This window comes from Cyclopterus lumpus, chromosome 8, assembly GCF_009769545.1.
Source record: "Cyclopterus lumpus isolate fCycLum1 chromosome 8, fCycLum1.pri, whole genome shotgun sequence".
Taxonomy (NCBI): Eukaryota; Metazoa; Chordata; class Actinopteri; order Perciformes; family Cyclopteridae; genus Cyclopterus; species Cyclopterus lumpus.
In genome coordinates, this window is record NC_046973.1 from 16,593,403 (window position 1) to 16,605,542 (window position 12,140).

At 40.5% G+C, this 12,140-nt stretch overlaps 1 protein-coding gene and 1 non-coding gene across 2 annotated transcripts; one reads left to right on the forward strand and one right to left on the reverse strand.

Annotated features, from left to right (window-relative positions):
- The first annotated feature begins 3,332 nt into the window (after nucleotides 1-3,332).
- Nucleotides 3,333-7,086, forward strand: arl5c (ADP-ribosylation factor-like 5C). The gene is made up of 6 exons (XM_034540207.1): nucleotides 3,333-3,525; nucleotides 3,965-4,025; nucleotides 4,130-4,277; nucleotides 4,860-4,943; nucleotides 5,658-5,809; nucleotides 5,915-7,086. Exons 1-6 carry the CDS (start codon nucleotides 3,480-3,482, stop codon nucleotides 5,961-5,963), a joined length of 540 nt encoding a protein of 179 aa, XP_034396098.1. The 5' UTR covers nucleotides 3,333-3,479; the 3' UTR covers nucleotides 5,964-7,086.
- Nucleotides 7,087-7,450: 364 nt separating this feature from the next.
- trnac-gca lies at nucleotides 7,451-7,522 on the reverse strand. The gene has a single exon. It is a non-coding gene; the product is annotated as a tRNA-Cys (tRNA).
- Nucleotides 7,523-12,140: the final 4,618 nt, after the last annotated feature.

Consider the following 12,140-nt stretch of genomic DNA (forward strand, 5'->3'; position numbering starts at 1 on the left):
TCATGTAAGCTTGACAACAACAACAACAACAACAACAACAAAGAGTACACTCCAAAGACGTTTACTTCTTCCCTGACCTGGTTCAGCCACTGTACCCGACTACATTGTCTGACCCGGTCCTCCCGCTTCTGTTTCCCTCTTCCTTGTGGGTGCCCGAGGGCGCCCTCAGTAATCATTTGCTCTCTGTTATTTCTAGCGTGGTGGCGAATTCAAAGCAGCACCCCGCAGTTGTAGTTGTGTGAATGAAGTGTCCTGCCTTAGTCACTCGCAACCTAAAACACCTTTATTTCAAGAAAACTTCAATCACAAGTGCCGGAATGTCTCGCCAAGCCATGTCCACCACTGCCACGGTGGGATGTCTTAACTCTCGTTCTACCCGTTTTCATAACACATCTGTGTCTCGAGGCTACCCTGCACCGTAGCCCGTGCTGTCGCTCCAGCACGTATAGCTCATGACGTTTTTTCTTTGCATCAGCTTTGCCGTCTGTTTTTCAAGGCTAATGGTTATATAAAAAAGTACTTGTGTGTGTGTGTGTGTGTGTGTGTGTGGTCAATCACTCCCAACTTCCACCCAAACGGCTAGCTTGTCTGATATTAAATACCACTCTCTTCTTACACTTGATTTCTGACTGAATTGGTGTTGTTTTTTTCCTGTGGACATTTGCAATTCTATTTTTTATTTTAAATCTTCTGTTCCTCGTGTGAGGTAGTGAGAGGAGTATCAAGTGGGGTGGGGTGGGGTGGGGGGGAGGATCAGCTGTGGTCCTTACTCAGTTATCTATAATTGAGAATCCATGAATGTCTTTGGTGGGCTGCTTTTGCCCGCCAGTCTTCAGTTGAATAAATAAATATTAAATAATGATCAGTACATAATGTTATTGTTGCGTTATCGCAATTGTTAAAAATATGAAATAACATGTATCATTGGTGCCTGATTGTAGCTACATTTTTGCTTTTTCTGCCTTTCATTTTTAATCTGTGGATAAATTCGTATTTTAATTAAAAATGTAATCAAAATATGCTATTGTGTCACTCAATGAATGGGCTGAGATGTGAAAACAGATTTCAAAGGTGCAAAACCTGTATGTGTTCATCTTGATATGTATTAGAGGTATTTTAAGGAGATTTGAGTTCAGGGGAAACCATTTATTACAAAGGAGTAGGCTTTATCAATCATGTATTACCTCAAAAGAATGTCACACAATTGCATAACACCGAACATTACCCTGCCTAGAACCTGTCCGGACGCTTTGATGAGACCGAAACAAAGGCCACATTGTTGGCTTCGGTAGAAGCACACGTCAACATAACTTGACTTGGAGGAAAAGAAAACCTTCTAGTGAACCAACACTTTATTGTTTCCTCTTGTACTAAACGCTCCTCTCTTATTGCAGGGCATTTGATCACACCTGCTAAGTCTTTCGGCCGTGGAGGAAACACAATAAGAAAAAGACTGAAGTTAAAGTGCAGCTGTATCCAGGATGTGGTTAATATTTCTCGTATTCATTGTTTTTATCATCTCATCAGCTGCAGTGGAGAAAAACATCACATATGAGGATGTGATTTCTGTCTGAAACCTGACTGTGAGCTTTACATCAGAATTATTGAACAAGGTGAGAAGTGTGCAGAGAGTACTGACATATCCCAGATAAGCTTTCACAGTTCAGTTGTGGAATAAGTACCCAGCTAATGTTATCTACTGTATATACTGTTGGCCAGTTTAGTCCATAAACACATCTTTAAAATATATATAATTTAAAGTCTGTTAGATATAGTGATATAAATGAAGTGATGTAAAAGGTGCATAAGAATAAAGTGAGCAATGGAAATACTCAATTAAAATGCAGTACAAATACCTCAAAATGTCCCTACTGATTCCCCTTAACAAATACATGTCACATGTATATTCCAGGGCCAAAACATGACGGTAAAACCTTCTAAATGTGACTTCTGAAATACATGACCCGAGTTGGAAATCTCGGGGGATTCCTCTCTATAACCGGTTTTGCTTTCTGTTTCCTCATAATAACGTGCGACTGAGAAGGGAAAAAAAAGGAATTTAGTGTTTACCATACATGGACTGGCCCCTGGGTGTCACGAGTTGCGTCATCAGTCTACTGAACGCCGATGTTGTATGTTACCTTCAAGTGCTCCTCAGTAAACTCCGACTTCTAAATCGCGAGGGCTAAAGTATGGTTCGGAGTTTTGATCCAGTTTCTTTTGGTTTGTAACACCGGTAGCACGGACCTCACAGGCTCTTGTTGGGATGAACGGGAGCTGGTCTGCACTTCTAAAAAACAAACACATGTTCAGCAGCTTTTAGTACATTTATCAAAGTATTGCCGGCTACTTGGCCTGAATGTTGAGGGTACTTATACTTCACCTCAGCCTTTACATTTGTATGCTACATTATAGCCTACTTTGTCAACCTCTTTGCAATACGATGTACGCTGTACATCTTGTTGTTGTTGTTTATCTGTAACTTCTGTCACAGAGTCCTAGAACTCTGGTTCTTATAGTTTGTTTATGTTGAGACAAGGAGATCAATGGTAGAAAAACTGTTTTAGAGCTGATCTTAACAACATGTTTGATGCTTTTGTACTGAATCTGTATCAGAATCAGAATTCCTTATACCGTATTCAATAATCCAAACTGCTTATCCTATTTAGGGTCACTGGAGCTGACATTGGGCAAAGGCAGGGTACACCATGGACAGGCTGCCAGTTTATCCAGGGCACATAGAGACAAACAACCATTAACACTCACATTCACTGGACAGTCTCCAATTAACCTGAGCTTTGGACTGTGGAATAACCTAAAGAACCCAGAGAACCCGGAGAGAACCCACGCTGCCATGGGAGAATGTGCAAACTCCACACAGAAGGACAGTCTAGAATCGGGTATTGAATCCAGGCCCCTCTTGCTGTGAGGTGACAGTACTAGCCACTACACCACAGTGCAGCCCTCAATTTAGTTTAGTTCAATTCAGTTCAGCAATAGATGCCATGTGGACAGAATGAACAACAGAGCAGATTAAATATATTAGATTTAGTGCAAAGTAATTTCTTTATAAGCACATTTTAAAATAAACCTTTAGCGGCACAATCCATATTAACCACTCAATCTTTGTTGTTGTCTAATCAGTAAGTGAATTAAAATATAAATACATTGAAAAGAGGTTATGCATAGTGGGTTCTATACACATAATATGTAGGTAAGTATATCACTTATATCTCCATATAATATCAGACGTTTCCCGCAAACCCTGAACGCACCACAACTGTGTCCTTTGTCCGTGACTCATTCATGAAAAATACCAAACACTTTCTAAGAGGCGCCACCCACTAACGCTATGCACAAGAAGAAAAGCGACATCAGAGGAGGGGATTAGAGTTAGCGTGACAGTCAGCAGCGCACAGGTACTGAAGTGTGTCTCCACCGGGTCTCTTATTCGTCACTCTCACACACACTTGTTGGACATGGGCTTTGTTCTGACCAAGATGATGGCGGTTTTCGGTGACAGAGGTAAGATTGAGTTCAACCACACCGGTGTCAGTTTCATCATCTCTGTTGTTTGTGCCATTCGAGCATGTTGCCATTCAAAATGCCATTCGAGCGTGTCCCGCACGGACCTAGGAGCTGGTGTCTGTTCGCCTCCCGGTGCCCTCGAGCAAGGGATCGGACCCCCAAACTGCGATGGATGGATTCCCACTGCTTCTAATCCTGGGATGGGTTAAATACAGAGACATTGTGTGTACTGTGTATGAACATTACCTGGTACACAGTGATGTAATAAGCTAACTTTTAAACTGGACTGACCTTTATCTTATCAGTCTGTACATGTTGTCTCGTGAAGCCTTCTAACAAGTTATGTAACTCAAGAGTGGAGTGGGTTCAGATGACAATAACAACAAATCCAGTGTGCACCGTTATGGATAAATGTTGTTTTTCTTCTTTCTTGCAGAGCACAAAGTCATCATTGTGGGTTTGGACAATGCTGGAAAGACCACCATCCTCTATCAGTTGTAAGTGATTTGGCTACTTTCTGAGGCAAAAACATATAAACAATCTGCTTCACATCAGTGTTTATAATGTCCTTTCCCCCTTCCCCCCCACACCACACACACAGTCTGACAAAGGAAGCAGTGCACACATCACCAACCATCGGCAGCAACGTGGAGGAGATCACCGTACGTAAAACACACTTCTTGGTTTGGGATATCGGAGGACAGGAGAGCCTTCGAGCCAGCTGGTACTCATACTACTGCAACACAGAGGTACGGATCACTTCCTGTCTTCAGCTCATAAACATAGACAAGACTCAGGGTACTGAAACACTCATTGGTGAAAAATTAATCGTAAAACATTACGTTTTGCTGATGCTTTGATCTCGTCAGAAACAGAAAGCATCCATTAACTTGATCATTTCTAATATATATATATATATAAGATAAGATAAGATAAGATAAGATAAGATAATCCTTTATTAGTCCCTCAGTGGGGAAATTACAGGATTACAGCAGCATTGCTCACAGTAATAAGTAAAAAACAAGTAGTATAATAACAGAAATAAGATAAAAGAGTAAAAACAAGAAGAATATTATATATACAGAGTAGAAATAGAATAAAGTGGATAAAGTGTATAAAATAAATTAAAAAATTAAAAAGTACTTAAACGTATTATTGCACCAGTGGGTGGGCTAAAGTGCTGTTCAGTGCGAAGTCCATATATATATATATATGTATGTTCGTATTTCTTGTGCTATCCTTACAACTGATAACACAGACTCTGAAAATGCGAGACGTCTGTTGATTGTGTTGCTATTTACTGATTCCATTGTGTGTCGTGGCTCTTTCAGATTGTCATCCTGGTCGTGGACAGCACCGACCGTGAACGTCTCACTCTCACCAAGGAAGAACTGCACCAAATGCTCGCACACGAGGTACAAATCCAGCTGTGTTGGCAGATGTGTGTTAATTCAAGAGTCATAATCCTGATGATCCCCCATGTTTTACCACAACTCACTGTACACCAGACCAGATTACAGCACAGATCACATCATACAAAAGCATTAACATCAAAATGTTCTTAAAGTACCCAAGAGTAATTGATTCTAATTATTGATGCATTCATGTTTTGATCACTTTAATGTTGAATTACTTTATTCACCGCTGCGTAGCTTATGAATTTCTCCCTGAGAATCAAAAAAGTAGTATCTTATTTTTACCTATAATAATACATCATCATTTATTTGTTGATTATATTTTGTATAATTAGTCTCAATCCACAAAGTAATTACAATAATTAAATAAATGTAATGTACTACATTTTTCCCCTAAATGTGCGGAGTAGAAGTAAACCTTTTGTTATAAAGTGAAACTGCCCAGGTCGGCTATTTGTGTGATGTCTGAGAAATACTCCTGCTTTCAGTGACTAATTAGACGGTACATGTAACACAACATGATGACGAAGTTTCAACACGGACTGCGTGAGTCAGTGTGACGTGCCAGAAAAATATTCCGCTGAGGTTGCTGTTCTTGGTTCTCCAAAGTTGACGCAGGGACACTTTGGTGGTTTCCAATGGAAACATTTCAGCTCTTTGACGATCAATCGCTACAGAAAGCAAAATTAGTGAACCCGTCTTCTTTTGTTTTAGGACCTACAGAATGCAGCCGTCCTTATTTTGGCCAACAAACAGGACGTGAAGGGCTCGATGACGGCGGCAGAGATCTCCCAGTGCCTCACCCTCGACTCCATCTCATCGCACTCATGGCATGTTCAGGCCTGCTGCGCCCTCACAGGAGAGGGGTGAGTCTTTGCACCATTGTGTCAACTAGAACAAGCCTTTACTAACACAACATACACTACCGCTGTAATGACTCACAACGCGTCTGTTTTCTCTCTCACTCCCAGTCTACCTGCCGGTCTGAACTGGATGAAGTCTCGGGTTGTCGCCAACTAGAACGCGCATCAGACGCAGCGGATCAAACCTCCTCATACTGAACCGACCACGGGGGGCACGTGTCAGGATTATTTACAGTGTTATTGGGCGAAAGTCCTGTGAACATGGCATTATGTGATAGAGCCCGCCTCGCCACCTACAGCATGCCTTACTCAGCTGTGTGAGGCCTCATGGTGGACGGACAGCAGAGCATCATTGGGGATCTCAGAGCCGGTTGACTTTTGCACTGTTCAGGAACCGCTCGGTTATATTTTAATAATCTGGTTAACTGGTGGCGTTTTTTTTCACAGTTGTGGTCATGACGATGTACCACAACTGTGACACGTGAAGTGACACGTGTAGACAGCTGCACCATGTTCGTGAGACATCCTACCAGACCAATAGTCTCCCTCTCTCCTCTGATCCCTATGGGATTCTTTCTTTTCACTGGGGTTAATCACGTCTTACTTTATTGGACTGCAAAGTAGTAATTAAACTCACTCATTCATTAGAATTGCTCAAACTGAGTAAGTTGTACTAAAGACGTTACAACCTACATTTGAGTCACAGGTGATAATTGAAAACACTAAAACATATATTTACCGGGTAAAATGTTGTTTTATTAGGCTAATCTGGGGCCCGTTCATTGCTCCTGTGCCTACACATTAAGTTGTGAGCATAACAATCATGATCTCATTTTGTCCTTTTGATTGGTGAGTCTTGTCCCCGATGACTATCTTGTCTTACTTTAATGTAACTATTTCTGCTGCAACCCAATTTAATACCTTACTTTTTCTAAAAACTAATTTCCAGTGGCAAACCGAGTTTAGTTGCATTAAAAGCTCATGCCTCTATCGTGGAAGACTTTTACACAATAACTGAGACTCCTGTGGCCTCAGAAACTCAGCAATGTTGGGATTCAAGTCTGCACATGTTATATTAATATTGTATGCATTGAACAACAAGACTCTTTTGTGAGACCTAAATATGTTTAGTTACAGATGGTAATCTATTTTTCAGAAAATAAAGCTCTATTATCTGTATATTATAGAAAAGAGCTAGCTGCTAAGGACTGATTCATATTTTGACAGTATATATTGTATTGTGTAATTTTAAAATAAAGAAGTATTATGAATATTACAAATATGCAGTAGGTGTGTTGTCAATAATGTCAAGCTGTAATATTCTTTGTTTGCTATTGAAAGGGATGGACTATACCTCTAGAACACGCAGGGTATTGTGCCAACATTCATATTCACCGCAGTTTTGGCAGCAACATACAAAATAAATGTATATTATGCTGTTGTTTTGTTTTATACTGGAGGACGTTAGGCTAGATAATGAAGCATATGCTGTTGCATATTCATGCATCTGCCTGTTATGATGGATAAGGCCTAAAACCGCTTAAAAGATTATGTTATACCAGGAATCAACTTGATTTCATATGCCTCTAAAATAGTCTTCTTGCTTCTCTGGAAGGTAGCTTTCAATGAAACAGATGAAAAATAAGGGGGCATCCGGATTTGAACCGGGGACCTCTTGATCTGCAGTCAAATGCTCTACCACTGAGCTATACCCCCTACGCTCTGATATTGCCGAATACGCAATATTAGTAAACAATTACTCATATTACGTAGAGCATTGAATATTGACCTTTGGACGAACACGATTAGATTATGTCGACACTCGTGGTATTTAACTTGTATTTTCCCAGGCGCGGCTTTATTTTGCCCACTAGGAGGAGAAGTCAGCCAACAGTTGTGGCTGCATGTACCCAGAGCTGTCAACTTAAGAGTCAAGTTAAAGCGAACGTCTTCTGAATTCAAGGAAAACATGTCGAACGTGGTTGTACGTTAATACACAAAATACACGAAACGCACAGCGTTCTCTAATCTGTCGCCATTGTCGGAATGATGACGTCATTTGTTTGCGTCTGCCATAATCGTTATTAATTGATTGTGCACAACTATAAAATCCGTTTGACAACGCTTTGCTTAGATACTAAGCAACGTCAGCCTAAGGTACTATGCCAGACGTACTTTGGTACATATTTAAGGTGACTTTGCTCTACTTAACCTGAGTATTTCCATTGTATTAATTAATGAATTCCTGTCAAAAATAACTCAGAGACACATTCAGTCCCAAGAGATGTTTTATTAAAATAAAGTAAAAGTTATTATTACAAATTATCTTAAACATTTTTGAATTTCATCGTACCAATATAAATTAAGAAATGTGCATATTGCTGAAATGATCATAGTCTATCATGATAGGGCTCTCTACAATAAGGTCCCCCGGCTTTGCTATGATTCCTTTCCCTTTTTTCCTTCCTAATCTGCTTCTCCTTAACAAGCGATGTTAACATTGTGCTCAGTAAGTATTACATTGAATATAATAGGGAAATGTAAAACATGTGAAAATAATAGTTATTCCAACCTCCGTGTATTTATGTGTTAAAGTCAGCATAACCTCTCCACAAAATTCATACCTACTGCTGGGCACACTGTCCGTTGTATTAATGCTCTGCATTATGCAATAGGGTGTTGATTGCCTTTGCAGCTGTGAATGTCTTTATATTTATCCTGTTATTTGTAATTTAAATATGTATGTACGAGGAGAGCGTACGTCGAAGTCAAATTCCATGTATGTGCACATACATGGCCAATAAAGCTGATTCTGATTCTGATTCTGATCAAATAAACGCTCAGCTGTCATTTTCTTTGCAAAGGATTCTGTGTTTTCTCTGAGTGCAGATATAAATGACGAACGCTGTGGCTAAGAGGGGGTGGTGGAGTCAGCCACAGTGCTTGTAAGGCTTGATTTATGTCAGTGTTACATGCCATAAAAAACAATAACTGCTGAAAATTAAACTGCGGCAGAGAGACTTTTACATTCCACATGTTGTTGATAGAGCAGACACAGTGTTTCGAGAAGTCATAAACTAACTGGAATGAGTATCATAACTACTGATTTTAGCCCTGTTATTGTTAGCATCATGATCACCATGTCTAATCTCAGATATCAGATTTCTCTCTGTGGCAGCTGGTTTGGACAGAGGGAGGCGCCATTCACACTGAAGACAGTCAATCCCCAGTGAGTGGTTGGATGTTTGTATCCCAAACAGAGGAATACAATGTATAATGTTATTAAATTAAAAAAAGAGTATAACTCAATACCCAGGCTTTAATCGAGTGCAGATGATAACTTTTCCCTTTTCTGCTCCAAAGCCTATAATCAGCTAATCTTTGTGTCTTTGTCGTCACCATGACAACGGATGAACAGCATTGAGGAGGAGAGAACAGTTAAAAACAGGGGTGGTGTGTGGAGAGGGAGAGAGAAAGAGAGAGAGAGAGATATTTGGAGGGAGGAAGAGGAATTCAGAGAACACTTGTTTTTGCAAAGAGAGGAAGAGGAGGGAGACGAAGAGTCCAGCTGGGACACAAGCTTTTATTTATTGTGTTGTCTTCCTCTGGCCATCATGTGTTTCGGTTTGGTGATGCTTTTCCTCGGTGTCTCCCAAACAGAGTTGGCAAGAGTTTGGGTTCAACCTCAAACAGGTGAGCTGTGTGTATTTCTTCATCACCATTGCTTTAACATGCCCACATTTCCACCTGTCTGGTGTTTAAACACACACCTGAAGCATATGTGCCTTGTAGCTTCAGCTTTTGCTCAACTAGCACCTAAAGTCTGGACGTCTGCGCAGTTAAACTCAACACGGTATGGTATGGCAAATTGTTTTCTTCATTATTTGTCCGTTTGTTCTTCGTTAAAAGAATAGTTAATATTCTAATTCATTTATTTTCATGCTATTTCAACTCACTGTAAACCGCAAAACTTCAGTCTTTATGGAGCAGCAAATGGGCGTGCCGTGCCCTTTTTATTGTACGCACAATAGTGAATGACCTATGGTTTACGAAAAAGTTGACAATAAAAATATCCTATTCCATGAGTCTAAACAACAACCCACAAACAGCCAGTCTCAGGTTTAAAATTAGACTTTTTTTCCTTCTCGCCTCCCTGCTGGACTCAGAAAATGTAAGGAGCCTTTTGAGCTGTTGCACATTTATGAGGCATTTGTTTGATACGGGGCACGTTGAAGGGTGTGTTTGTTTGGGACTCTACAAACTCCTCGTGTTCTTCTGCAGAGCGAAATGTGTTTCAGGTGAAACAGCATTATATGCATGAGGTGGTCATATATGTACAAATATCCTCCTTTCCTTTGCCTAATTTGGTCTTATCTGCCTTGTCACTCAACATGATACACTGCTCAGTTTTTAAAAAATGACCGTGGTCCTGAGGAAGCCATCTACACCATCTCGACCAGACTGTGAAAACACAGCGCCCCGAGCTGAAAATTAATTGTGTACCCATCAGTGACCTCATTGTTTGACCTCCTGTTTCTCGTCCTGCTGAGAAGTTTGCTTAACGAGGCTGATCCAGACATGTTGGAGCTAAACTGGAAAATAAAGAGAAGTTAAGAGACAAAGATTGTTTCATAAGATTGGATCATTGATATGATGTTATTGTCTGTGGGCCCCAGATGTACTCTTATTTTATTAAAAAAAGCATGCGTTATTTCACATGTGATAAACAAAACACACTTGTGTTTAAAAAAAAGTAAAGTGGCAAAAGCAAAATAAGTTATAGCTGCCAAGAGCTGAGCAACTGGCTCTTTGAATCATACGTTGTCACAGCGTTCATATGGAAAAATGGTTTTGACCAGAAATCTGTCTCATTTTCTCTTATTTATTCTAAAAGATAAGGTTTTTGGACTTTTTCCATGCAGAGATTTGGTTTCACCATGACAGAAGAAAAGTGAGGCAATCTCTTCACAAGAATAAACAAAACTGGAATGTAATTTTATTGTAAAATATACGACTTTGTTCACCCTCTTGGGGATGTCATAAATTACATTAACGAGGAGACTCCTCTCACCATGGCTGAAATATGTCAGCAGTTCATGTACATTCTGAGATGCACCACATTATCAGCTTCACAACTATTTAATAATGGAGGTGACAAAGTTCAGTTCAACATGCACATTTCTTTCCACAAATATAAAGCACTCTTTGAATCTCCAAGACCAAAGTGGCTTGAATATGTGGATGAAACTTAACTCATGGAATGTAACAAAAGCTTTGCATATCTGCAGTTCAACCACAAGGCCTTGAAATAAATGCATGTTTATTGTGGGTGATGTTGAGGAGTCTGTGCCAACACATCCAGCCACTGTTCAGGAAGGGTGTGTTCTCTCAGACCGCTCACGGAAAGTCAGCCAGACATCGTGGTTTGGTACTTTCTAAAAGAGCAGGCAGAGGTCCGTTTTCTGTCCAGAACATCTGCTCTTTCATTACCCACATTGGACAAAAAGCGGATCCTCGTTTTGCGCACCACGCTGCTATTATCCTAGAAGAACAGCAGATGTACAAAAATAATCCAGGTCCATCTTGATATTGATTCACAAGGTATTCTGTTGCAATCCTCACCTGTTGACTTTTTAAATTATACTTAATTTACAATTTTGCATGAATTGGGATAATATATATAAACAGGATATGAGCAAAGCTCAGAGTATTGGAAATAGATGAGTGCAGATGGAGTTTTGATCAGTTTCTCCTGCACAGCAGAAACAATATGACTGTCTCCCTGATAGTTTTGGCTACCTGCCCGTGATTTTAATACCACTGGCTGGTGACCTGAGGAGATATTATAAGTCACAGCTTCATATTCGGCACCCGCATCCCTCCCAGCTTTTATAAGACCAGAGTGTTTATCTGCTGCACTGCAGACCTCGACAACTGTGCGCACACCATTTCTCCTCTTACCTCATAGATGCCATAACAGGGCGGATCTAGCGCTCAACAATCGCACATCTAGGTTTAATAAGAGCTGTCACGGACACATTGATGCAAGTGATGTTTAAAGCAGGCGTCACCAGCCGTCTGAACTCTGGGGGTTTGGAACAGGACGTGTAGTTGAGGGGCCAGCATGCATGCGTTCCCCTCCCAGTCAGGAAGAAATACCAGCATCAAACCAACGTCAGCTAAGATTTCACTGGCTTTGAGACAAGCTGCATCGGGTGCTGGCACCCATAGAGTCGTTTAGTAGCCAAATGTCAGATTTCAAATGACTAAATGTGTTTTCCTGCCGATTATGCAGTTTGTTTTTGTTCGGACAAAGGCCCTTGGTAGAGCAGAG